General features: G+C 62.8%; 1 protein-coding gene across 2 annotated transcripts; it reads left to right on the top strand.

Annotated features, from left to right (window-relative positions):
- Nucleotides 1–1,398: 1,398 nt before the first annotated feature.
- On the top strand, nucleotides 1,399–17,367 carry KDM5C (lysine demethylase 5C). Of its 2 annotated transcripts, none has more exons than XM_075022276.1 (27): nucleotides 1,399–2,332; nucleotides 3,928–4,005; nucleotides 4,106–4,228; nucleotides 4,308–4,478; nucleotides 4,570–4,701; nucleotides 4,790–4,913; nucleotides 4,999–5,183; nucleotides 5,267–5,425; nucleotides 5,831–5,950; nucleotides 6,028–6,186; nucleotides 6,264–6,445; nucleotides 6,912–7,074; nucleotides 7,154–7,273; nucleotides 7,529–7,723; nucleotides 7,815–7,996; nucleotides 8,774–8,898; nucleotides 8,992–9,139; nucleotides 9,641–9,737; nucleotides 9,825–10,183; nucleotides 10,441–10,579; nucleotides 10,680–10,859; nucleotides 10,934–11,068; nucleotides 11,163–11,687; nucleotides 11,982–12,039; nucleotides 13,390–13,589; nucleotides 16,284–16,469; nucleotides 16,855–17,367. In XM_075022276.1, exons 1-27 carry the CDS (start codon nucleotides 1,688–1,690, stop codon nucleotides 16,861–16,863), a joined length of 4,899 nt encoding a protein of 1,632 aa, XP_074878377.1. In that variant the 5' UTR covers nucleotides 1,399–1,687; the 3' UTR covers nucleotides 16,864–17,367. The 2 variants fall into 2 exon arrangements, with proteins under 2 accessions (XP_074878377.1, XP_074878376.1); XM_075022275.1 differs by having other exon boundaries at nucleotides 1,400–2,332; nucleotides 4,567–4,701.
- The last annotated feature ends 533 nt before the right edge of the window (nucleotides 17,368–17,900 follow it).

The following is a 17,900-nucleotide window of genomic DNA, read 5'->3' as shown; positions in this document are numbered from 1 at the left end:
GCTATAGGGGTCTTGAGAGGGCTATAGGGCCCCTTATACAGTTAGGGGGCTGGGGCTATAGGAGCCTGAGAGATAGAGGGGCCTGGGGGCTATATGGGCCCTAATAGGGACCATGGGGCTATAGGAACTATAATAGGGATCCTGTGGCTATAGGTGCTTAGAGGCTATAGGGGCCATAATAGGGACCCTGGGAGCTATAGGGGCTATAATAGGGACCCTATGGCTATACGTGCCTGGGGGCTGTAGGGACCTGGGGGCTATAGGGGCTATAACAGGGACCCTATGACTATAGGGGCCATAACAGGGACCCTATGACTATAGGGGCCTGGGGCTATAGGGACAGCAAGAGGGACCCTATAGCTATAGGTGCCTGGGGGCTATAGGGGTCACAAGACGGACGCTATGGCTATAGGGGCCTGGGGGCTATAGGGGCTATAACAGGGACCCTATGACTAAAGGGGCCTGGGGGCTATAGGGTCTATAACAGGGACCCTATGACTATAGGGGCCTGGGGCTATAGGGACAGCAAGAGGGACCCTATAGCTACAGGTGCCTGGGGGCTATAGGGGCTATAATAGGGACCCTATGGCTATAGGTGCCTGGGGGCTATAGGGGCCACAAGAGGGACCCTATAGCTATAGGTGCCTGGGGGCTATAGGGGTCACAAGACGGACGCTATGGCTATAGGGGCCTGGGGGCTATAGGGGCTATAACAGGGACCCTATGACTATAGGGGCCTGGGGCTATAGGGACAGCAAGAGGGACCCTATAGCTACAGGTGCCTGGGGGCTATAGGGGCTATAATAGGGACCCTATGGCTATAGGGGCTATAGGTGCCGCTGGGTGGGGCAGGAGCGGCTGCGAAGGCGCGGCGGGGCGGGGCGCCGGCTGGGGGGGCGGAGCTCCCCTTAGCCCCGCCCCTCGGGACGGCGTTAGTCCCCGCCCCGCGCTCCGCCCTCCCACCCCGCGGGCGGGCGGGCGGCGCATGCGCGCTGCGCCCCTTTAAACGTGCACAAGAAGCCCCGGCTCCTCCGCTGACCCAGCGGCGGAGGCGCAAGCCGGCGGCGGGGATCCCTCCGCCGCGGGGAGGGGGCGGAGCCTGGGGACTATTTTTCTCCCCTCGCTCCTCCCGCCGCACCGCCTCCCGCCGGCCGAGCCGCGGGGGTGGGGGTGCCGGGGGCGGGCGCGTTCCCCTCCTCCGTTTTCGAGCCCTCGTCGCCGGTGGCGGCGGCGTCGCCGCTCTCAGCGCCCTCCCCTTCCCGCGGCGGAAGGAGACGGCGCCGTGAAGGGAGCGAGAGCCGCAGCACCGCGCGGGGCGGCGTGCGCGGCCGCGCCTGCGCAGTGGGGGCGTGCGCGCGGGGCGGGGGGAGGGGGGGAGCGAGAGGAGGAGGGAACTCAAGATGGCGGCGGCGGCCCGGCTGGGGGGACCGGGCAGGCCTCGGGCTTGAGGCGGGCGGATTGCGGGGCCGGTGGGGGCCGCTTCCCGCGGCCAGGAGGCGGCGGGGCCGGGGGGGACAAGCGGAGCAGGTCGGCGGAGGCACCTGGGCACTCTCCTCCCCCCCCTTTCCCCGGGGCTTGGGGAGGGGGGGGCGGCCCAGGGCCTGTGAGGGGGCGGCGGGGGCCTCTATGGCCCCCTGAGGGGGTCCCCCGCGGGCAGCGACGGTACCCCCTCCCCTCGGCGGGGAGGATGGAAGAGGGGGAGCAGCAGCGCGGAGGGGGCGGTTGGGCCGAGTGGGGGCCCGCCCCGGGGGGTTCCCCGCCTTGGGGCACCCCCTCGCCGCCGGAGGGGGATGAGGAGGCCAAACGGGGCCGTGGCGGGGAATGGGGGGGGACGGAGCCCATCGGAGACGCGGCTCCCCCCCGGTCGGCTGCCGCCCCCCCTAAAGCCGCGGGGGAGGAGAGGGCCGCGGCGGCCCCTCGCCCCCCTAAAGCCGGTGGGGAGCCGCGGGGAAAAGGAGGGGGGACCGGCAAGGGACCCGGTGGGCGTCCCCCGGGCGATGAGCGAAGCCCCCGCAAGACCCCCGAAGAACGGGGGGCCCGAAGCGGGGATCGCCCAGGCCCTGAGGACAAGGCCCGGAGACCCTTTGGGGGTCCCCGCAGCGGGGGGGAAGCCCCCCGGGGTCCCCCGAGCGGTGGGGATCAGCGGGGCGAGTGGGGGACACCGTGGCTATCGGTTGCCGGTGAACTGGAGCCCCCCGAGGACTTTTTACCCCCCCCCGAATGTCCCGTCTTCGAGCCCAGCTGGGCCGAGTTCAGCGACCCCCTGGGTTACATCGCCAAGATCCGCCCCATCGCCGAGAAAAGCGGCATCTGCAAGATCCGACCCCCAGCTGTGAGTGTGGAAGGGGGGGGGGAGGCGGGGAGGGGGCTGCTGCGTGGGTTTGGGAGGGGGAGAGGGCCGCAGCTGGGGGTCTTTGCCCCGCTGGGGTGAGCGTCCCTTGAGGTGTGGGGTTGGGGGTTTGCTGTGGGGTAGGCAGCCCCCCCCCCCCCTGCCCCCCGTGGGGGTACGTTCCCACTTGGGGGAGTAGTTGCCCCCCCCCTCGTGGGGGTAACTTCCCATTTAAGGGGGATAAGCTCCTATTTGGGGGAGGGTAATTGCCCCCACCCCCCCGTGGGGGTAATTTCCCATTTAGGGGGGGTTAATTGCCCCCCAGGGTGGGGGTATCTGCCCCATTTAGGGGGGGTAATTGCTCCCCTCCTCCCCCGTGGTATCTGCCCACTTGGGGGGGGTTAATTGCCCCCCTCTGGGGGAGTAATTCCTCCTCCCACTCCTGCTGCATCCTGGATGTAAATACCCACTCAGGGTGGGTAAATAACCCCAACGCTGCTCTGCGTGGGGGGGGAAATACCCCCTTGTTTTGGGATAAATACCTGAGCTATAGGGATCCGTACCAGCTTGGCTGGGGGGGTAAATACCCACCTGGTTTGGGGGGTAAATGCACGGGCTGGGGAGGAGTAAATACCCCCCCGACATGGGGTAAATAGCCCCCCCGGCCGCGGGGGTGCCCATGAGCCGGGGGGTCCCCGCTGGGGCTGGATTTTGGGGGTGCTACACAGGCCAGACCCTGGGGGGAGGGGGGGCAAGGGCCCCTCGTTTCCCCCTAGCAAGGCCCCTCACCCACCTGCCTTGTGCTGGGTGGGGGGAACGGACCCAAAGGAATTTGGGGTGCTGCCCCGCCCTGGGGTTTGGCGAGGGGGGGGAGGTTCCTTGGGGAGGGGGGTGGTCTGCGTGTGTGTGTCCCCCCACGCTGGCCCTCACAACAACAACAGTGACACGGCCAATATGGCTGCCACCGCCGAGCCTTTGTCTGGCGAGCGGCAGGGGGGAACCCGGCCGAAGCCAGGGGGGTCCCCAGGTTGGGCAGCGCCCCTTGGAGGGAGGGTCCCCTGGAATGGGGGGGGGGCAAGTGGGGGGCTGAGCCCCCCCCCATCCTCACCAACCTCGTTCCTGCTTGCAGTCCCCCCTTCATGGGCTTGTATCTTGTTTTTGGGGGGGGATGGGGTGGCCGTGTCGTGTCCCTGCTGGGGGGGGGGGGGTGTCCCTTTGTCCTCTTTCCCAGTTTGGGGGGGCCCTGGCGCCATTGGTTTGGGGGTGGGGGGGACACACGACAGGCCGATCTGGTCCCCCCAGCTTGGTGAGGTGGAGAACAGCTTCCGGGGAGGGCTGGGCCTGGCCATGCTGGCGTCACCACCTCCCCGCGTGGGCCCCCCCCTCCAAAATGGGGTGCACGCTGCGAGGCTGTCCCTCGTGATGAGGGGGGTACACAGCCGAGGTGCCTGCCCTTCCCCCTCCAAATTTAGATGGCTGTGTTTGCCCCCCCCCCCCCCCTTCCCCCTGCAGAGCCCTCAGGGCTTCTCTGCCTGTCCCTGCCTGCATGGGAATGGGGGGGCTGTCGCTGCTAACCCCCCCCCCCCCCATCTCCCCAGGACTGGCAGCCCCCCTTTGCCGTGGAGGTGGACAACTTCAGATTCACCCCCCGCATCCAGCGGCTCAATGAACTGGAGGTGAGTGGGGGGCGGCCCCCTTTTCCTCCCCTCCCCAGCTGCTTTTGGGGTGTGCACAGGGCTCATCCTCCCCCCTTTTCTTCCCCCCCACCCCTGGCAGGCGCAGACCCGGGTGAAGCTGAACTACCTGGACCAGATCGCCAAATTTTGGGAAATCCAGGGTTCCTCGCTCAAGATCCCCAACGTCGAGCGACGCATCCTTGACCTCTACAGCCTCAGCAAGGTCTGGGGGGGCACGGGAGGGTACTGGGGGTGGGGGCTGCAACTGGTTTGGGGGTCCTTCATGTATGTTCTCCTCTCAGGTGGTAATGGAGGAAGGGGGGTACGAGGCCATCTGTAAGGACCGGCGGTGGGCTCGGGTGGCCCAACGCCTCGCTTACCCCTCGGGAAAGAACATCGGCTCGCTGCTGCGCGCCCACTACGAGCGCATCATCTATCCCTACGAGATGTACCAGTCGGGGGCCAACCTGGTGGTGAGAAAACGGGGTGATTTAGTGGGGAAAATGGGATGGGGGGGGCTATGGGGTGCCGCCCACCACTCTGAGGGTCTCTTCCCTTCAGCAGTGCAACACGCGGCCCTTTGAGAGCGAGGAGAAGGACCGGGAGTACAAACCCCACAGCATCCCGCTGCGCCAGTCCGTCCAGCCCTCCAAGTTCAACAGCTATGGCCGTCGGGCTAAACGCCTGCAGCAGGAGGTGAGCACCCCCAAAAAATATCCCCCCCCCGCCCCCCCCCCATGTTTTTAGGGGACCCCCCCCGCCCCGTGACTCTGCCATCCTGCAGCCGGAGCCAACGGAGGAAGACATTGAGAAAAACCCGGAGCTGAAAAAGCTGCAGATCTATGGGGCTGGCCCCAAAATGTTGGGGTTGGGGCTGGTGGCCAAAGACAAGACCCTACGTAAGAAAGGTATGGGGGGAACCTCTCTGGGGTGACTTGGGGGGCACAGGAGAGTAGCTGTGACACTCCCCCCTCCTAATTCTTTGCTCCCCAGATAAAGATGGTCCCGAGTGTCCCCCCACGGTGGTGGTGAAGGAGGAACCGGTGGGACCCGAGGCCAAGGTGGAGCCAGCGTCTCCCCGTGCTTACCTGGAGGGGAAGGAGGAGCTGCGGCACAGCCCCGAGCCCTGCACCAAAATGACCATGCGTCTGCGCCGCAGCCACAGCAACAGCCAGTTCGTAAGTACCCCGTGCCATGGGGCCGGGGAGGACACAACGCCGTGGGGCAGAGCCTCACCCCAACCCCTTCTGCTTCTCTCCAGGTCGATTCTTACATCTGTCGGATCTGCTCGCGAGGGGACGAGGATGACAAGCTGCTGCTCTGCGACGGCTGCGACGACAACTACCACATTTTCTGCCTCCTCCCGCCCCTGCCCGAAATCCCCAAGGGCATCTGGCGCTGCCCCAAATGCGTCATGGCGGTGAGGATGTTGGGAGGGACGTGGGGACCCCTCCCCAAACACCCACGTCGTGCCCTGCACACCCCCGTTTTGCATTGTGTCCTGGCTGCAGGGCTGGGGACCCCCTGTGTCATGTCTCGTCTTAGCTGTGGAGATGGGGACCCCCAACTCGTGGCCTGTCCTATCTGAGGGACTGGGACCCCCCTGAATTGCATCCAGTCCTGTCTGTGGGGCTGGGGACCCCTGTCTGTGGGGTTAGGGACCCCCGACTCAATATCTTATCCGATCTGTGGGGCTGGGGACCTGCACACCAACCCAGTGCCTCACATCCCATCCCATCTATGTTGTTAGGGACCGCCACGTCATGTCTGTGGGGCTGGGGACCCCCACCCTGACCGCCCCCCCCCCCCCATCCTTCTTCTTCAGGAATGCAAGCGACCGCCGGAGGCTTTTGGTTTCGAGCAGGCGACGCGGGAATACACCCTGCAGAGCTTCGGGGAGATGGCCGACTCCTTCAAAGCCGACTATTTCAACATGCCCGTCCATGTGAGTATTCTTGGGACCCTGCTGGGACCCCCGTGAGCCCCTCCAGGTCTCTAACATCCCTCCCACTTTCTCCCCAGATGGTCCCCACAGAGCTGGTAGAGAAGGAATTTTGGCGGCTGGTGAACAGCATCGAGGAGGACGTGACGGTGGAGTATGGCGCCGACATCCACTCCAAGGAATTCGGCAGCGGTTTCCCCATCAGCGACGGCAAAAGGAAGCTCTCGCCAGAGGAAGAGGTGAGGGAGACCCCAACAACACGGGGGTGTCACCGTCACCCGTGGCGGGGGTGACATTGTCTTTACGTCCCTCGAAGGAGTACGCCGGCAGCGGTTGGAACCTGAACGTGATGCCGGTGTTGAAGCAGTCGGTGCTGTGCCACATCAACGCTGATATTTCGGGAATGAAGGTGCCCTGGCTCTACGTGGGGATGGTCTTCTCCGCCTTCTGCTGGCACATCGAGGACCACTGGAGCTACTCCATCAACTACCTCCACTGGTGGGAAGCTTGGGGGGGGGTGTTTGGGTGGGGGGGGTGATCGTAGGAGGTGGAAGGAGAGGTTTTGGGGTGCCCCGACCTTGCCCCCCTACTCAGGGGCAGGCAGACGATGTGGTATGGGGCAGGAGGGGTTTTTTTGGGGTGTCACAACTTCCTCGGGGCAAGGAGATGTGGTTTGGGGCAGGTGGAGGTTTTTTGGGGTGCCCTGACCTCATCCCCCACCTGGGGCAAGCTGAAGCTGCAGTATGGAATGAGAAGAGGTTTTTGGGGTGCTGCAAGCCCAAGATGTGGTATGGGGCAGGGGAGAGGGTTTTTGGGGTGCCCCCGACCTTATTCCTCGCTCCAGAGGCAAGCCCTATACATGGTACAGGGTGGGAGGGAAGCCTTTAGGGTGCCCCCAAGCCATGGTATGGGGTGGGAGGAGGGTTTTTGGGGTGCCCCTGACCCCGTACTGCTCCCCCTCCAGGGGTGAGCCCAAGACGTGGTACGGGGTCCCCTCCTTCGCGGCCGAGCACCTGGAAGAGGTGATGAAGAAGCTGACGCCGGAGCTCTTCGAGAGCCAGCCCGACCTGCTCCACCAACTCGTCACCCTCATGAACCCCAACACTCTCATGGCCCACGGTGTGCCCGTGAGTATCAGGATCCCCTCAGAGCCCCCCCAAAACTCCTTATCTCCCCCCCTTACCCCGAATTTTGTGTCTCTTTTAGGTCGTAAGGACCAACCAGTGCGCCGGCGAATTTGTCATCACCTTCCCCCGGGCATACCACAGCGGTTTCAACCAGGGTTACAACTTTGCCGAGGCCGTGAACTTCTGTACCGCTGACTGGGTGAGCCCCTGCACCCCCAAAAACCTGGGGGTGAACCCAAAAATCCAGGACAAACCCCAGAATCTGGGGTGAGAACCCTGAATTTGGTCTGGGTGCTCCTCGGGGAGGATGCTTGGGGAGCTCGGAGTGTTGAGCTGGGATTTTGGGGGATCCATCGCCACGGTTTGAGCTGGGGATGCCTGGCTCCATTGGGGAATGCGTTTTGGGGTTCCCCCGAATTTGGGGGTCCCCCGTAACACCCGGTATCACCCGCAGCTGCCCGCTGGCAGGCAGTGCATCGAGCACTACCGACGTTTGCGACGTTACTGCGTCTTCTCCCACGAGGAACTCATCTGCAAGATGGCGGCTTGCCCCGAAAAGCTGGACCTCAACTTGGCGGCCGCCGTTCACAAAGAGATGTTCGTGCTGGTGCAGGAGGAGCGTAAACTCCGCAAAGCGCTGCTGGAAAAGGTGGGGGAACATCGGTGGAACCCCGCAAAAATTGGGGGGGGGGGCTACATGGGGGCCAATGATCATGTTTTATGGCTTCTCCCCGCCCCAGGGTATCACGGAGGCGGAGCGGGAGGCTTTCGAGCTGCTGCCGGACGACGAGCGGCAGTGCGATAAATGCAAGACGACATGTTTCCTCTCGGCGCTGGCTTGTTACGACTGTCCCCAGTGCCTCGTCTGCCTCTACCACATGGACGATCTCTGCAAGTGCCCCCGCAGCAAGCAGTACCTCAGGTGTGGAGGGGGGGGTCCCCCGTGATTTGGGGGGGATGTGGGCACGGTCTTGGGGTGCTTTGGGACTCGGTGGCTCTGCAAGAGGGGATGTGGTTAGGGTTTGGGGGTGCTGGGGGCCTTGATGTGCCCCTGGGGGGGATTGGGGGTAGGGTTTGGGGGTGCTGGGGGCCTTGATGTGCCCCTGGGGGGGATTGGGGGTAGGGTTTGGGGGTGCCCTGGGCCTTGGTGTGCCCCTGGAAGGGGACTTGGGTAGGGTTTGGGCATGCTGACAGTCTTAGTGTGCCCCTGGTGGGGACATGTGGGTAGGGTTTGGGGGTGCTGGTCGTCTTGGTTTACTCCTGGGGGGGTGTGGGTAAAGTTTGGGGGGACTGTGGACCTTGATGTGCCCCTGGGGGGAATGTAGGTGTCATTTGGGGGTGCTGGGGGTCTTGGTGTACCCCTGGGGGGACACATGGGGATGGTTTGGGGGTGTTGCAGGCCTTGGTGTGTCTCTGGGGGGGTTACAAGGGCATGGCCTGGGGATTCGATTGCCCCCCCCACCTCTTGTTGGTGGAGGGGGGGACATGGAGGCCCCCAGCCACCCCAGCAGCCCCACCGTACCCTGTGGGGAGGACATGGGCACCGTTTGGGGGTCCTATTTGCTTCTACCGTACCCTTGGGGTAGGCCATGGGCACAACCAGGGGCTCCCAATGACCTTCTAATGCCCGTAGGGTGGTGACGATCGCCCCAAAACCCTTGCTGACCCCCCCCAAAAACTCTTGCTGACTGCCCCCCAGGTACCGCTACACGCTGGACGAGCTGCCAGCCATGCTGCACAAGCTGAAGGTGCGAGCCGAGTCCTTCGACACCTGGGCCAACAAAGTCCGCATCGCCCTGGAGGTGGAAGACGGCCGCAAGCGGAGTGAGTTGGGGGGCCGGGAGGATTGGGGGCGGGGGGGTGGCTCAGGGAGGTTTTGGGGCGCAGCCCTGACCCTCCCCGGCTGTTCCCGGCCAGCGCTGGAGGAGCTGCGGGCGTTGGAGTCAGAGGCACGGGAGCGCAAGTTCCCTGAGAACGAGCTGCTGCATCGGCTCAAGGGCTGCCTGAGTCAGGCCGAGCGTTGCGTCTCCGAGGCCCTGGGGCTCATCAGCTCCCAGGAGACGGGGTGAGTGTCCCCCGTGTCCCCCCACAGTGTCCCCAGCCTTCCCTCTGTGTCCCTGGCAGCTCCATGTCACCGTACTCGTTCTTCCTCCTCTTCCCCGTGCCCCTGTTCCGTTGTCTTGGTCTACTGCCAGTTCCGTGTCCCTCTTCTGCTTCCCCATGTCCCCATCCTGTCCCCCGTGGGCCCCAGCCACCCCCGTGTCACCATCCCGTGCCCCGTGTCTCCGTCCTGTCCTCGTAGACCCCAGCCACCCCTGTCCCATCCTGTCCCCTATGCCCCCCAGCCACCTTCGTGTCCCTGTCCCATCCCGCATGGACCCCGTCCTGTCCCCTTTGTACTCCAGCCACCCCCGTGTCCCCCTCCCATCCCCTGTGGACCCCATCGACCCCCATGTCCCTGTCCCGGTCCTCCTCTGTCCCCCTGGGTCCCAGCCACCCCCATATCCCCAACCCTGTCCCCGTGGTCACCCCGGGAGTGACGTACCCCCCCACCTTGGGACGGCAGGGTACCAGCACCCTCGCTGACTGTGGAGGAGCTCCGTGCCTTCCTGGAGCAGATGAACCAGCTGCCCTGCGTCATGCACCAGATCGGGGAGGTCCAGGTGAGCTGGGGGGGGCCCTTCCTTATCCCCCCCACCTCTTTCGTGAGGGGGACACGGTGTTACTGATGCTGTCCTTGCCCCTTCCAGGCCTTGCTGGAGCGTGTGGAGGCTTTCCAAGCAGAAGCACGGGCAGCACTGGAGTCGGCCCCCCCGGGGCCATCGGTTCTGCGGGGGCTGCTGGAACGAGGGACCCGGTTGGGTGTAGAGGTGCCGGAGAGCCGTCGGTTGGAACGGCAGTTGGCCCAGGCCGCTTGGTTAGAGGAGGTGACGGCCACCCTGCGGTCCCCTCGCGCTCGTGTCCCCCTCCCCGTCATGAGGGGTCTCATCCGGGCCGGTCGTACCGTCGCTCCCAGTCCGGCCGTCGATGTGGCCATGGCAGAGCTGCAGGAGTTGCTCACAATCGCTCAGCGTTGGGAGGAGAAAGCTCAGATGTGCCTGGAGGCCAGGTCAGGATGCGGCCCCGTGGGGAAAAGGGGCTGCGGGTTGCTTGTTTTATCTCTAGGTGCGGATAAAGGGGCTTGGGGCTGCCCCCCGTGAGGAGGTGGGATAAAGGGTTGGGGTTTGGCTGCCTCTCTTCCCAAGGGGAGCCAGGCTGGGGCCAGACCCTTGTGGGGACCAGACCTGGGTTTTTGGGGGTCTCTGGGATCTCAGGGGTGGGGGAGTCGAGCGGTCGGACGCCTGGATTCTCACCCCCTTCCTGCAGGCAGAAACACCCCCCGGCCACGTTGGCTGCCATCATCAAAGAAGCAGAAAACATCCCGGCTCTCCTGCCCAACATCCAAGCACTGAAAGAAGCCCTGGCCAAGGCCCGTGCCTGGATCGCCGACGTGGAGGAGATCCAGGTTGGCTCTGGGGACGCCCTTTTTGCCCTGGGCTGGAGTGGGGGGTCTCTTAAACCCCCCCCACTTCACCTCTGTCCCCTCTTCCCCCCCCCCACCCCAGAACGGTGACCACTACCCCTGCCTGGATGACCTGGAGGGGCTGGTGGCGGTGGGCCGGGATCTACCGGTGCGGCTAGAGGAGCTGCGGCAGCTGGAGGTGCAGGTTGGCACAGCTCATTCCTGGCGGGATAAAGCTTCCCGTACCTTCCTGAAGAAAAATTCCTGCTACACCTTGTTGGAGGTGGGTGACGAGGACGTGGCGGGGGGGGTGCGGGTCCCGGGGACCGTGCTGTGACCCCCTTTACATCCCTGTAGGTGCTGTGTCCCTGTGCCGACGCCGGCTCCGATAGCAGCAAGCGGCTCAAATGGCGGCAGGAGCCGGGGCTTTACAAACTGGATGCCGAGAGCTTGGGGCTCTCGGCGCAGGATCTCCGTGACCCCGGTGCTGTGGTGAGCAGGGTTTTTTTGGCTGGGGGTAGGGGAGCAGAGCTGTGGGGCACCCTGCATCCCCCCCACCACTCACTTCCCTCTTCCACCCCCCCAGATCGTGGCGTTTAAAGAAGGAGAGCAGAAAGAAAAAGAGGGGATGCTCCGGCTACGCCACGCCAACGCTCAAAAAGCTGCGCCGCCCCTCCCGGGTCCCGGACCACCCTCCTGCGTCTGTGGGCAACCGGCGAGCCTCGGCATGCTGCAGTGCCAGCTCTGCCGGGACTGGTTTCATGGTGCTTGCGTCGCCTGGCCCCGCTTAGGCTCTCAAAAGCCCTCTCCGGCTTGGTGGGAGTGGGACGCCAAATTTCTCTGCCCTCTTTGCCAACGATCGCGGCGTCCCCGGTTGGAAACCATCTTGGCGTTGCTGGTGGCTCTGCAGAAGCTGCCGGTGCGGTTGCCGGAGGGCGAAGCCTTGCAGTGTTTGACCGAACGAGCCATCACTTGGCAGGATCGTGCCCGTCAGCTCCTCGCTTCTCCCGACGTAGCCGGGCCTTTGGAGCGGTTGGCGGCTCTGCGGCATCGCCTGCACGGGGACGGGGCCGGCGCCTTGCGGGAGGCCAGCCGCAACGAGCAGACCAAGGTTGAGGAGGGGTGGGGAGGGGGTGCAATGGGGGCTGGAGGGTTTGGGGGGGCTGGATGTGGGGCTGGAGGGGAAGGTTTCGGGGTTGTGGGGTGGGTATTGGGGCTGGAGGGGGGTGTGGGGCTGGCTCGGGTGGGTATTTTGGGGGTTGGGGGGCAGTTATTGGGGCTGGAAGAGATGTAGGGCAGCGCTATGGGGTGGGTATTGGGGCTGAGGGAGGCGTGGGGCAGATTTTGGGGCTGGGGGAGGCTGTGTCCCGCCCTCCCCCCCAACACCGTGTCCTCCCACCTCCAGGTGTCGGTGGAGAACGGCGATGCCCCCAGCCCGGAGAAGAACGGCCCCCTGCCCTCAGGTGAGTGGGATCTTGGGGGGCTTTTAGGGGCTTTGGTGGATCCCCTAGGATTCCCTGTGAGCAGCAGGGATGTTGGGATCTATTGGATCCCACGTGGGCCCTATGGCTTCCCTGTGAGCCCCGGGGAAAGCTGTTGGACTCCAGGGATCCCATGTGAGCGCAGGGGAGACAGCAAGATCCAGAGGATCCTTTGTGAATACAGGGGATCCTGTGGGACTCTGATCTATAGGGTTCCTGTAGGATCCTCTGTGAGTACAGGGAAAATGTGGGATTCTGGGGATCCCGTCTGAGTGCAGGGCACAGTATGGGACACCAGGGATCCTGCGCTAGCCCTATAGATCCAGGATGAGCACAGGGGTCACTAGGGGATCAACTGGATCCCGCGCGGATCCTATGGATCCCATCTGAGCATGGGTGACACTGCAGGACTCTAAGGAGTCCGTGTGAGCCCGGTGGATCCTGTGGGACTCTAGGGATCCTGTGTGAGCCCTGTGGATAACGTGGGAGTACAGGGGCTGTTGCAGGACTCTGGATCTATAGGACTCACATAAGATCCCTGTGAGTATAGGGACAAGGTGCAACTGCAGGGATTCCATGGGAATGCAGGGGACGCTGTGGGACTTGAGGGATCCTCTGCCAGCCCTGTGGATCCCATGTGATTCTGGGGGACCTAGTGGATCCCACATGAGCCCTGTGGATCCTGTGTGAGCACAGGGGATGCTGTGGGATCCAGTGGCTCCCCTTTCAGTGTGGGAGGCACTGTGGGACTCCAGAGATCCTATGTGAGCCCTGTAGATCCAGTGTAACGCTGGGATCCATCGGATCCCGTATCAGTGCAGGGGACACTGGGTCTCTAGGGATCCTTGTGTGAGTCCTGTAGATCCCACCTGAGTACAGGGGCCATTGTGGGATTCCAGGGATCCCGTATGTCCCTGGGTCCCAGTGGATCCCGTGGGAGCACAGTGGGACCCAGTAGATCTCGTGTGAGCGCGGTGATGCTGCGGGACCCTGTGGATCCCATGTGAGTCGCAGGGATAGTGCGGGACTCCAGGGATCCCGTGTGAGTGCGCTCCCCCGGGAGCCCTAGGACTACATGGGGCTCCAGGAATCCCACGTGAACCCTCTGGATTCCCCTGTGGTGCTGGGATCCGGTGGATCCCCCGGCGGCAGCCCTGGGGATCCCACGGGGGTACAGTGGGGACCCTGTGGATCCCGTGTGAGTGCGGGAGGGCCTGTACAGCTCCCCTGGGAGCCCTGTGGGTGTCCTGGGGGGGCGTGGGTCCAGCACATCCCCACGCTGTGGTGTGTGTTTTTCCCCCCCCCTCCCCTGGTGACGCGGTGTCCCCGCAGAGCTGGAAGCGCTGAGCGCGGTGCTGCCGCGGCTGCAGGGCCCGGTGCTGGAGCTGGCGGAGGGGGCGCGGCGGCCGCTGGAGGAGCTGATGATGGAGGGGGACCTGCTGGAGGTGACGCTGGACGAGGCCCAGAGCATCTGGCGTCTGCTGCAGGCTGCCCGCCCGCCCCCCCTCCCCCTCTTCCGCCTCCTCCTTGAGGTACGGGGGAAACCCCTGAACCCCAAAACTCCCCTCAATGACCAGCGCAGACCCAGAACCCCTCCCAAACCTTGTCCAGGGCTGCAGAGCGTTCCCAGGACCCCAAAACATCCCCAGAGAAACGCAGAGCGCCCGCAACTCCCCCCAAAGCATGTCCACTAGACCACAAAACTGTCCCAAACTAATGTAAGGACCCCAAAACTGCCCCAAACAATCCTTGGGACCCCCAAACCACCCCAAAGTCTCCACAGCACCCCAGAACAGCCTAAAACACTCTTGGGGACCCCAGAACCACCTTAAAGCTTCCCCAAAAATGCTGCAAACAATTCTTGGGACACCAGAAAGACCGCAGAGTCTCCCCAGGACCCCAAAAGTGCCCCAAGCCACTCTTGAAACCCTAGAACCACCTCAGAGCATCCCCCAAACTGTCTCTAACCACACTTAGGCCATGAAAACCATCCAAGATATGCAAGTACCCCAAAACTGCTGCAAACCATCCTTGGAAATTCCAAAAAAACCCTAGAGAGTCCCCAGGACACCTGAACTGCCCCAAACCACTCTCAAGACCCCGGAACCCCCCCAAAGTCTCCTGAGGACCCCAAAACTGCCCTTAACCACTCTTGGAACCCCAGAACGACCTCAAAGTCTCCTGAGGAGCCAAAAACTGCGTCAAAGCACTCTCTGGACACCAAGTCCACCCCAAAACATCCTCAGGACCCCCAAACTGCACTAAACCACCCTTGAGACCCTAAAACCAGCCCAAAGTCTCCCCAGGACCCCAAAACTACCGTAAACTGCTGTCAGGATCACAGAACCCTCTGAAAGCATCCCCAAAATTGCCCCGAACCATCCCTGGGTCCCTAAAAACACTCCAAAGTCTTCCCCAGTATCCAAAACTGCCTCAAACCACTCTCAGGACCCCAAAACCACCCCAGAGTTTGCCCAGGACCCCAAAACTGCCCCAAACCATCCTTGGAACTCCCCAGAAATGCCTAAAGTGTCCCCAGGACATCAGAACTGCCCCAAACCACTCTCGGGACCCCCAAACCAAACCAGAGCATACCTCGGACCGCAAAACTGTCCTAAACTGCGCTCAGGACCCCAGAACCATCTGAAAGCATCCCCAAAACTGCCCCAAACCATCCTTGGGATCCCAAAACCACTGCAAAGCATCCTCAGGACCCCAGAACTTCCCCAAAATACCATTGGAACCCCCGAAAAAAAACCCTAAATTGTCCCTAGGATACCAAAACTGTCAACCCACCCTTGGGACCCAGACCCACTTCAAAGCATCCCCAAAATTGCAATAAACTGTCCTTTGGATCCCAAAGTGTTTCCAGGACCCCAAAAGTACTCTAAATTACTCTCAGGACGCCAGAACAAGACCAAATTCTCCCTAAGACCCCAAACTTCCTCTAACCAATCTCAGGACCCCAAACCCACCTCAAAGTGTCCCCCAGGACCCCAAAACTTCCCCAAACCACTCTCAGGACCCCAGAACCACAATAAAGTTTTCTCAGAATGCCAAAACTGCCCCAAACCATTCTTGGGATGCCAACATCCCCCCCCAAAGTCTCCTGAGGACCCCAAAACTGCCCCAAACCATCCTTGGAACCCTAAAACCATTCCAAAAGGTCCCCAGGACCCCAAAACTACCCTGAATTACACTCAGGACCACAGAACCACATCGAAGCATCTCCAAAACTGCCCCAATCCTCTCTTGGGATCCCAGAACACCCCCAAAGTCTCCCCAGGTCCCCAAAACTGCCTCTAACCAATCTCAGGACCCCAAACCCACACTAAAGTGTCCCCAGGACCCCAAAATTGCCCCAGACCATTCTCAGGGACCACAGAACCTCCTCAAGGCATCCACAAAACCCACAAACCGTTCTTAGGACTCCAGAACTACCCCAAATTCTCCCCGGGATCCCAAAACTGCCCCAAACCATGCTTGGGACCCCCACCCCACACCAAAGCATCCCCAGGACCCCAAAACTACCCTAAATCATATTCAGGACCCTAGAACTACCTCAAAGCATCCCAAAAACTGTCCAAAACTACTCTCGGGATCCTGGAACAAACCCAAAGTCTCCCCAGGACCCAAAAACTCACTCCGACCACTGTCAGGACCTTAAAACCACCCCAAAGTGTTCTCAGGACCCCAAAACTGCCCCAAACCATACTTGAACCCCCCCCCCCCCCAAAAAAAACCCTAAAGCATCCCCAGGACCCCAAAACTGCCCCAAACCACTCTTGGCACCCCAGAAGTGCCCCCTCACCTTACAGCCACCCCAAACCATCCCCTTTTATCCCAGAAACCCTCCCAACCATCTCTTAAGTCTGCTGGTGACCCCCCCAAACTGTCCCGGGCACCCCAAAACCGGCCCCACACTCCTCCCGTGACCCTCTTCCACCTCCTCCTCAAGTTAGCGTCCCCAAACCCCCTCCCCGGGACCCTGAAATTCCTCTGGGGACCCCAAAATCACCCCGGGGACCCCAAAACCATCCCTACATTGGTCCCCTTGCCCTCTTCCACCTTCTCCTCAAGATGGGGGTCCTCAAAATGACCTCAGAGCTCCCTGGGGACCCCAAACTCCCCTTCCAGGGGTGTTTCCCCCCCCCAATTTTGGGGAGGGGGGCTGTGTGTGACCGATGGGGTGGGTGTGTGTCCCCCCCCCCCCTTTCTCTTCCCAGCTGGAGCAGGCGGAGCGGCGGGGTGCTCGCGCCCGTGGCCGGGACCCCGAAAGACGTCGGAAACGCCGGGCGGAACGGGGCGACCTCCCCCCCCTGGCCAAGGAGGAGCTGGAGCCAAAGAGGAGTCGGGGTCCCGAGGGGGGGACCCCCCGGGACAGCCCCCCGCCTGGCCCCCATGCCCCGGGGGTGAGTAGGGGAGGCAGTGCCGGGGTGGGGAACAACTCCGAATTCGGGCTGGGGGCGGGTTGTGGGGTGAAGCGGGGGGAGTTATGGGGTGAGGGACTTGTAGGGGTACATGGGGGGGTGGGTTATGGGGTGGGGGGCTCCCAGGGGGAGCGTGGGAGGGGTTATGGGGGGGGGGGCACAGTGTCATGGGGGTCTTAGGGGTGCGGGACCCCCGTGTCCTGGGAGGTGAGTGACGGGGTGTGGGGTTATGGGGCGCAGGGCAAGGCACCCCCCCCACAACCAAGGGGGGGGTGGTCTCCCCATGGCATTTCAGGGTGCAGTTATGGGGTGACCCCTCTCCCCCCTCCCCAACAAACCCCCCCCTTTTGCCCCCCCCCCCCCCCAGGACTCGTGACGTGGAGCCCCCAGCTCGGACGGACACACCTGCCAGCGGCCGGGAGGGATTGGGGGGGGCCATACTGGGCCCCCCCACCCCACCCTGGGGCCCCCCACCCCCCCCTCGGACTGGGGGGGGGGCTCCCCCCCCTTCCTCCCTTCCCCCCCTCCCCCCCCCCGCGATGTAATTATTTGAGTTGATTTCTTTTGTATCCTTAAGCCCCGGGGGGGGGCCACACACACAGATGGGGGTCCGGGGGTTTCCCCCCCCCCCAAACCGGGGGGGGGACCCCAACCAGCACAGCAGGGCCAGCCCCCCCCCCTCCTCGCACCGGGTTTTTTATAGGGTTGGGGGGGGGTGGGGGAGAGGGGGGGGGGGCGGATTTGGGGCCCCCCTGCCCCCCCCCGCCGACACTAACAGTCTTGGGCTCTTTGTAGCGGGACGGGGACGGGGGGCCTTATTTTATTGTATTATGATTTTTTTTATTATTATTAAACTTTGGAGGCTAAAAGGCATTTGGGTGTTTTGGGGGGGGGGGCGGCGGGTTTGGCCCCCCCCCAAGAAGTGCCTGCGGGGACACGTGGGGAGAATTCGCACTGCGCATGCGCCGGGGCGGGTGGGCTGGCGGTGGGAGCTGAGGCGCTTTCCCATTGGCCGCGGTCTCCGCCAATGGGCGAACGAGGAAGGGCGAGGGCCCGGGCACCGAGGTAAAAATCTCTTCTGTGAGGTAAACTCTACCTTTCCTGAGGTAAAAATCCCCTTTTCTGAGGTAAGATCACCTCCCTGAGGTAAAACCCTCCTCTGTGAGGTAAAAATCTACATTTCCTGAGGTAAAACTATACTCGGTGAGGTAAAATCCCCTTCCCTGAGGTAAATACACCATTTTGTGTTTTTTTTTTGAGGTAAAACCCTTATTTTTTTGAGGTAAAATGCTCCTCTGTGGGGTAAAGTGTACCTTTTCTGAGGTAAAAACCCCTTTTCTGAGGTAAAATCCCCCTCTGTGAGGTAAATATGCCTTTTTTTGAGGAAAACCCCTCCTCTTTTGAGGATCCCCA

The sequence above is a fragment of the Buteo buteo genome, unplaced genomic scaffold, assembly GCF_964188355.1.
Source record: "Buteo buteo unplaced genomic scaffold, bButBut1.hap1.1 HAP1_SCAFFOLD_337, whole genome shotgun sequence".
NCBI lineage: Eukaryota > Metazoa > Chordata > Aves > Accipitriformes > Accipitridae > Buteo > Buteo buteo.
The sequence above is the reverse complement of the archived record's forward strand: the minus strand, read 5'-3'. Positions and strand labels throughout refer to the sequence as shown.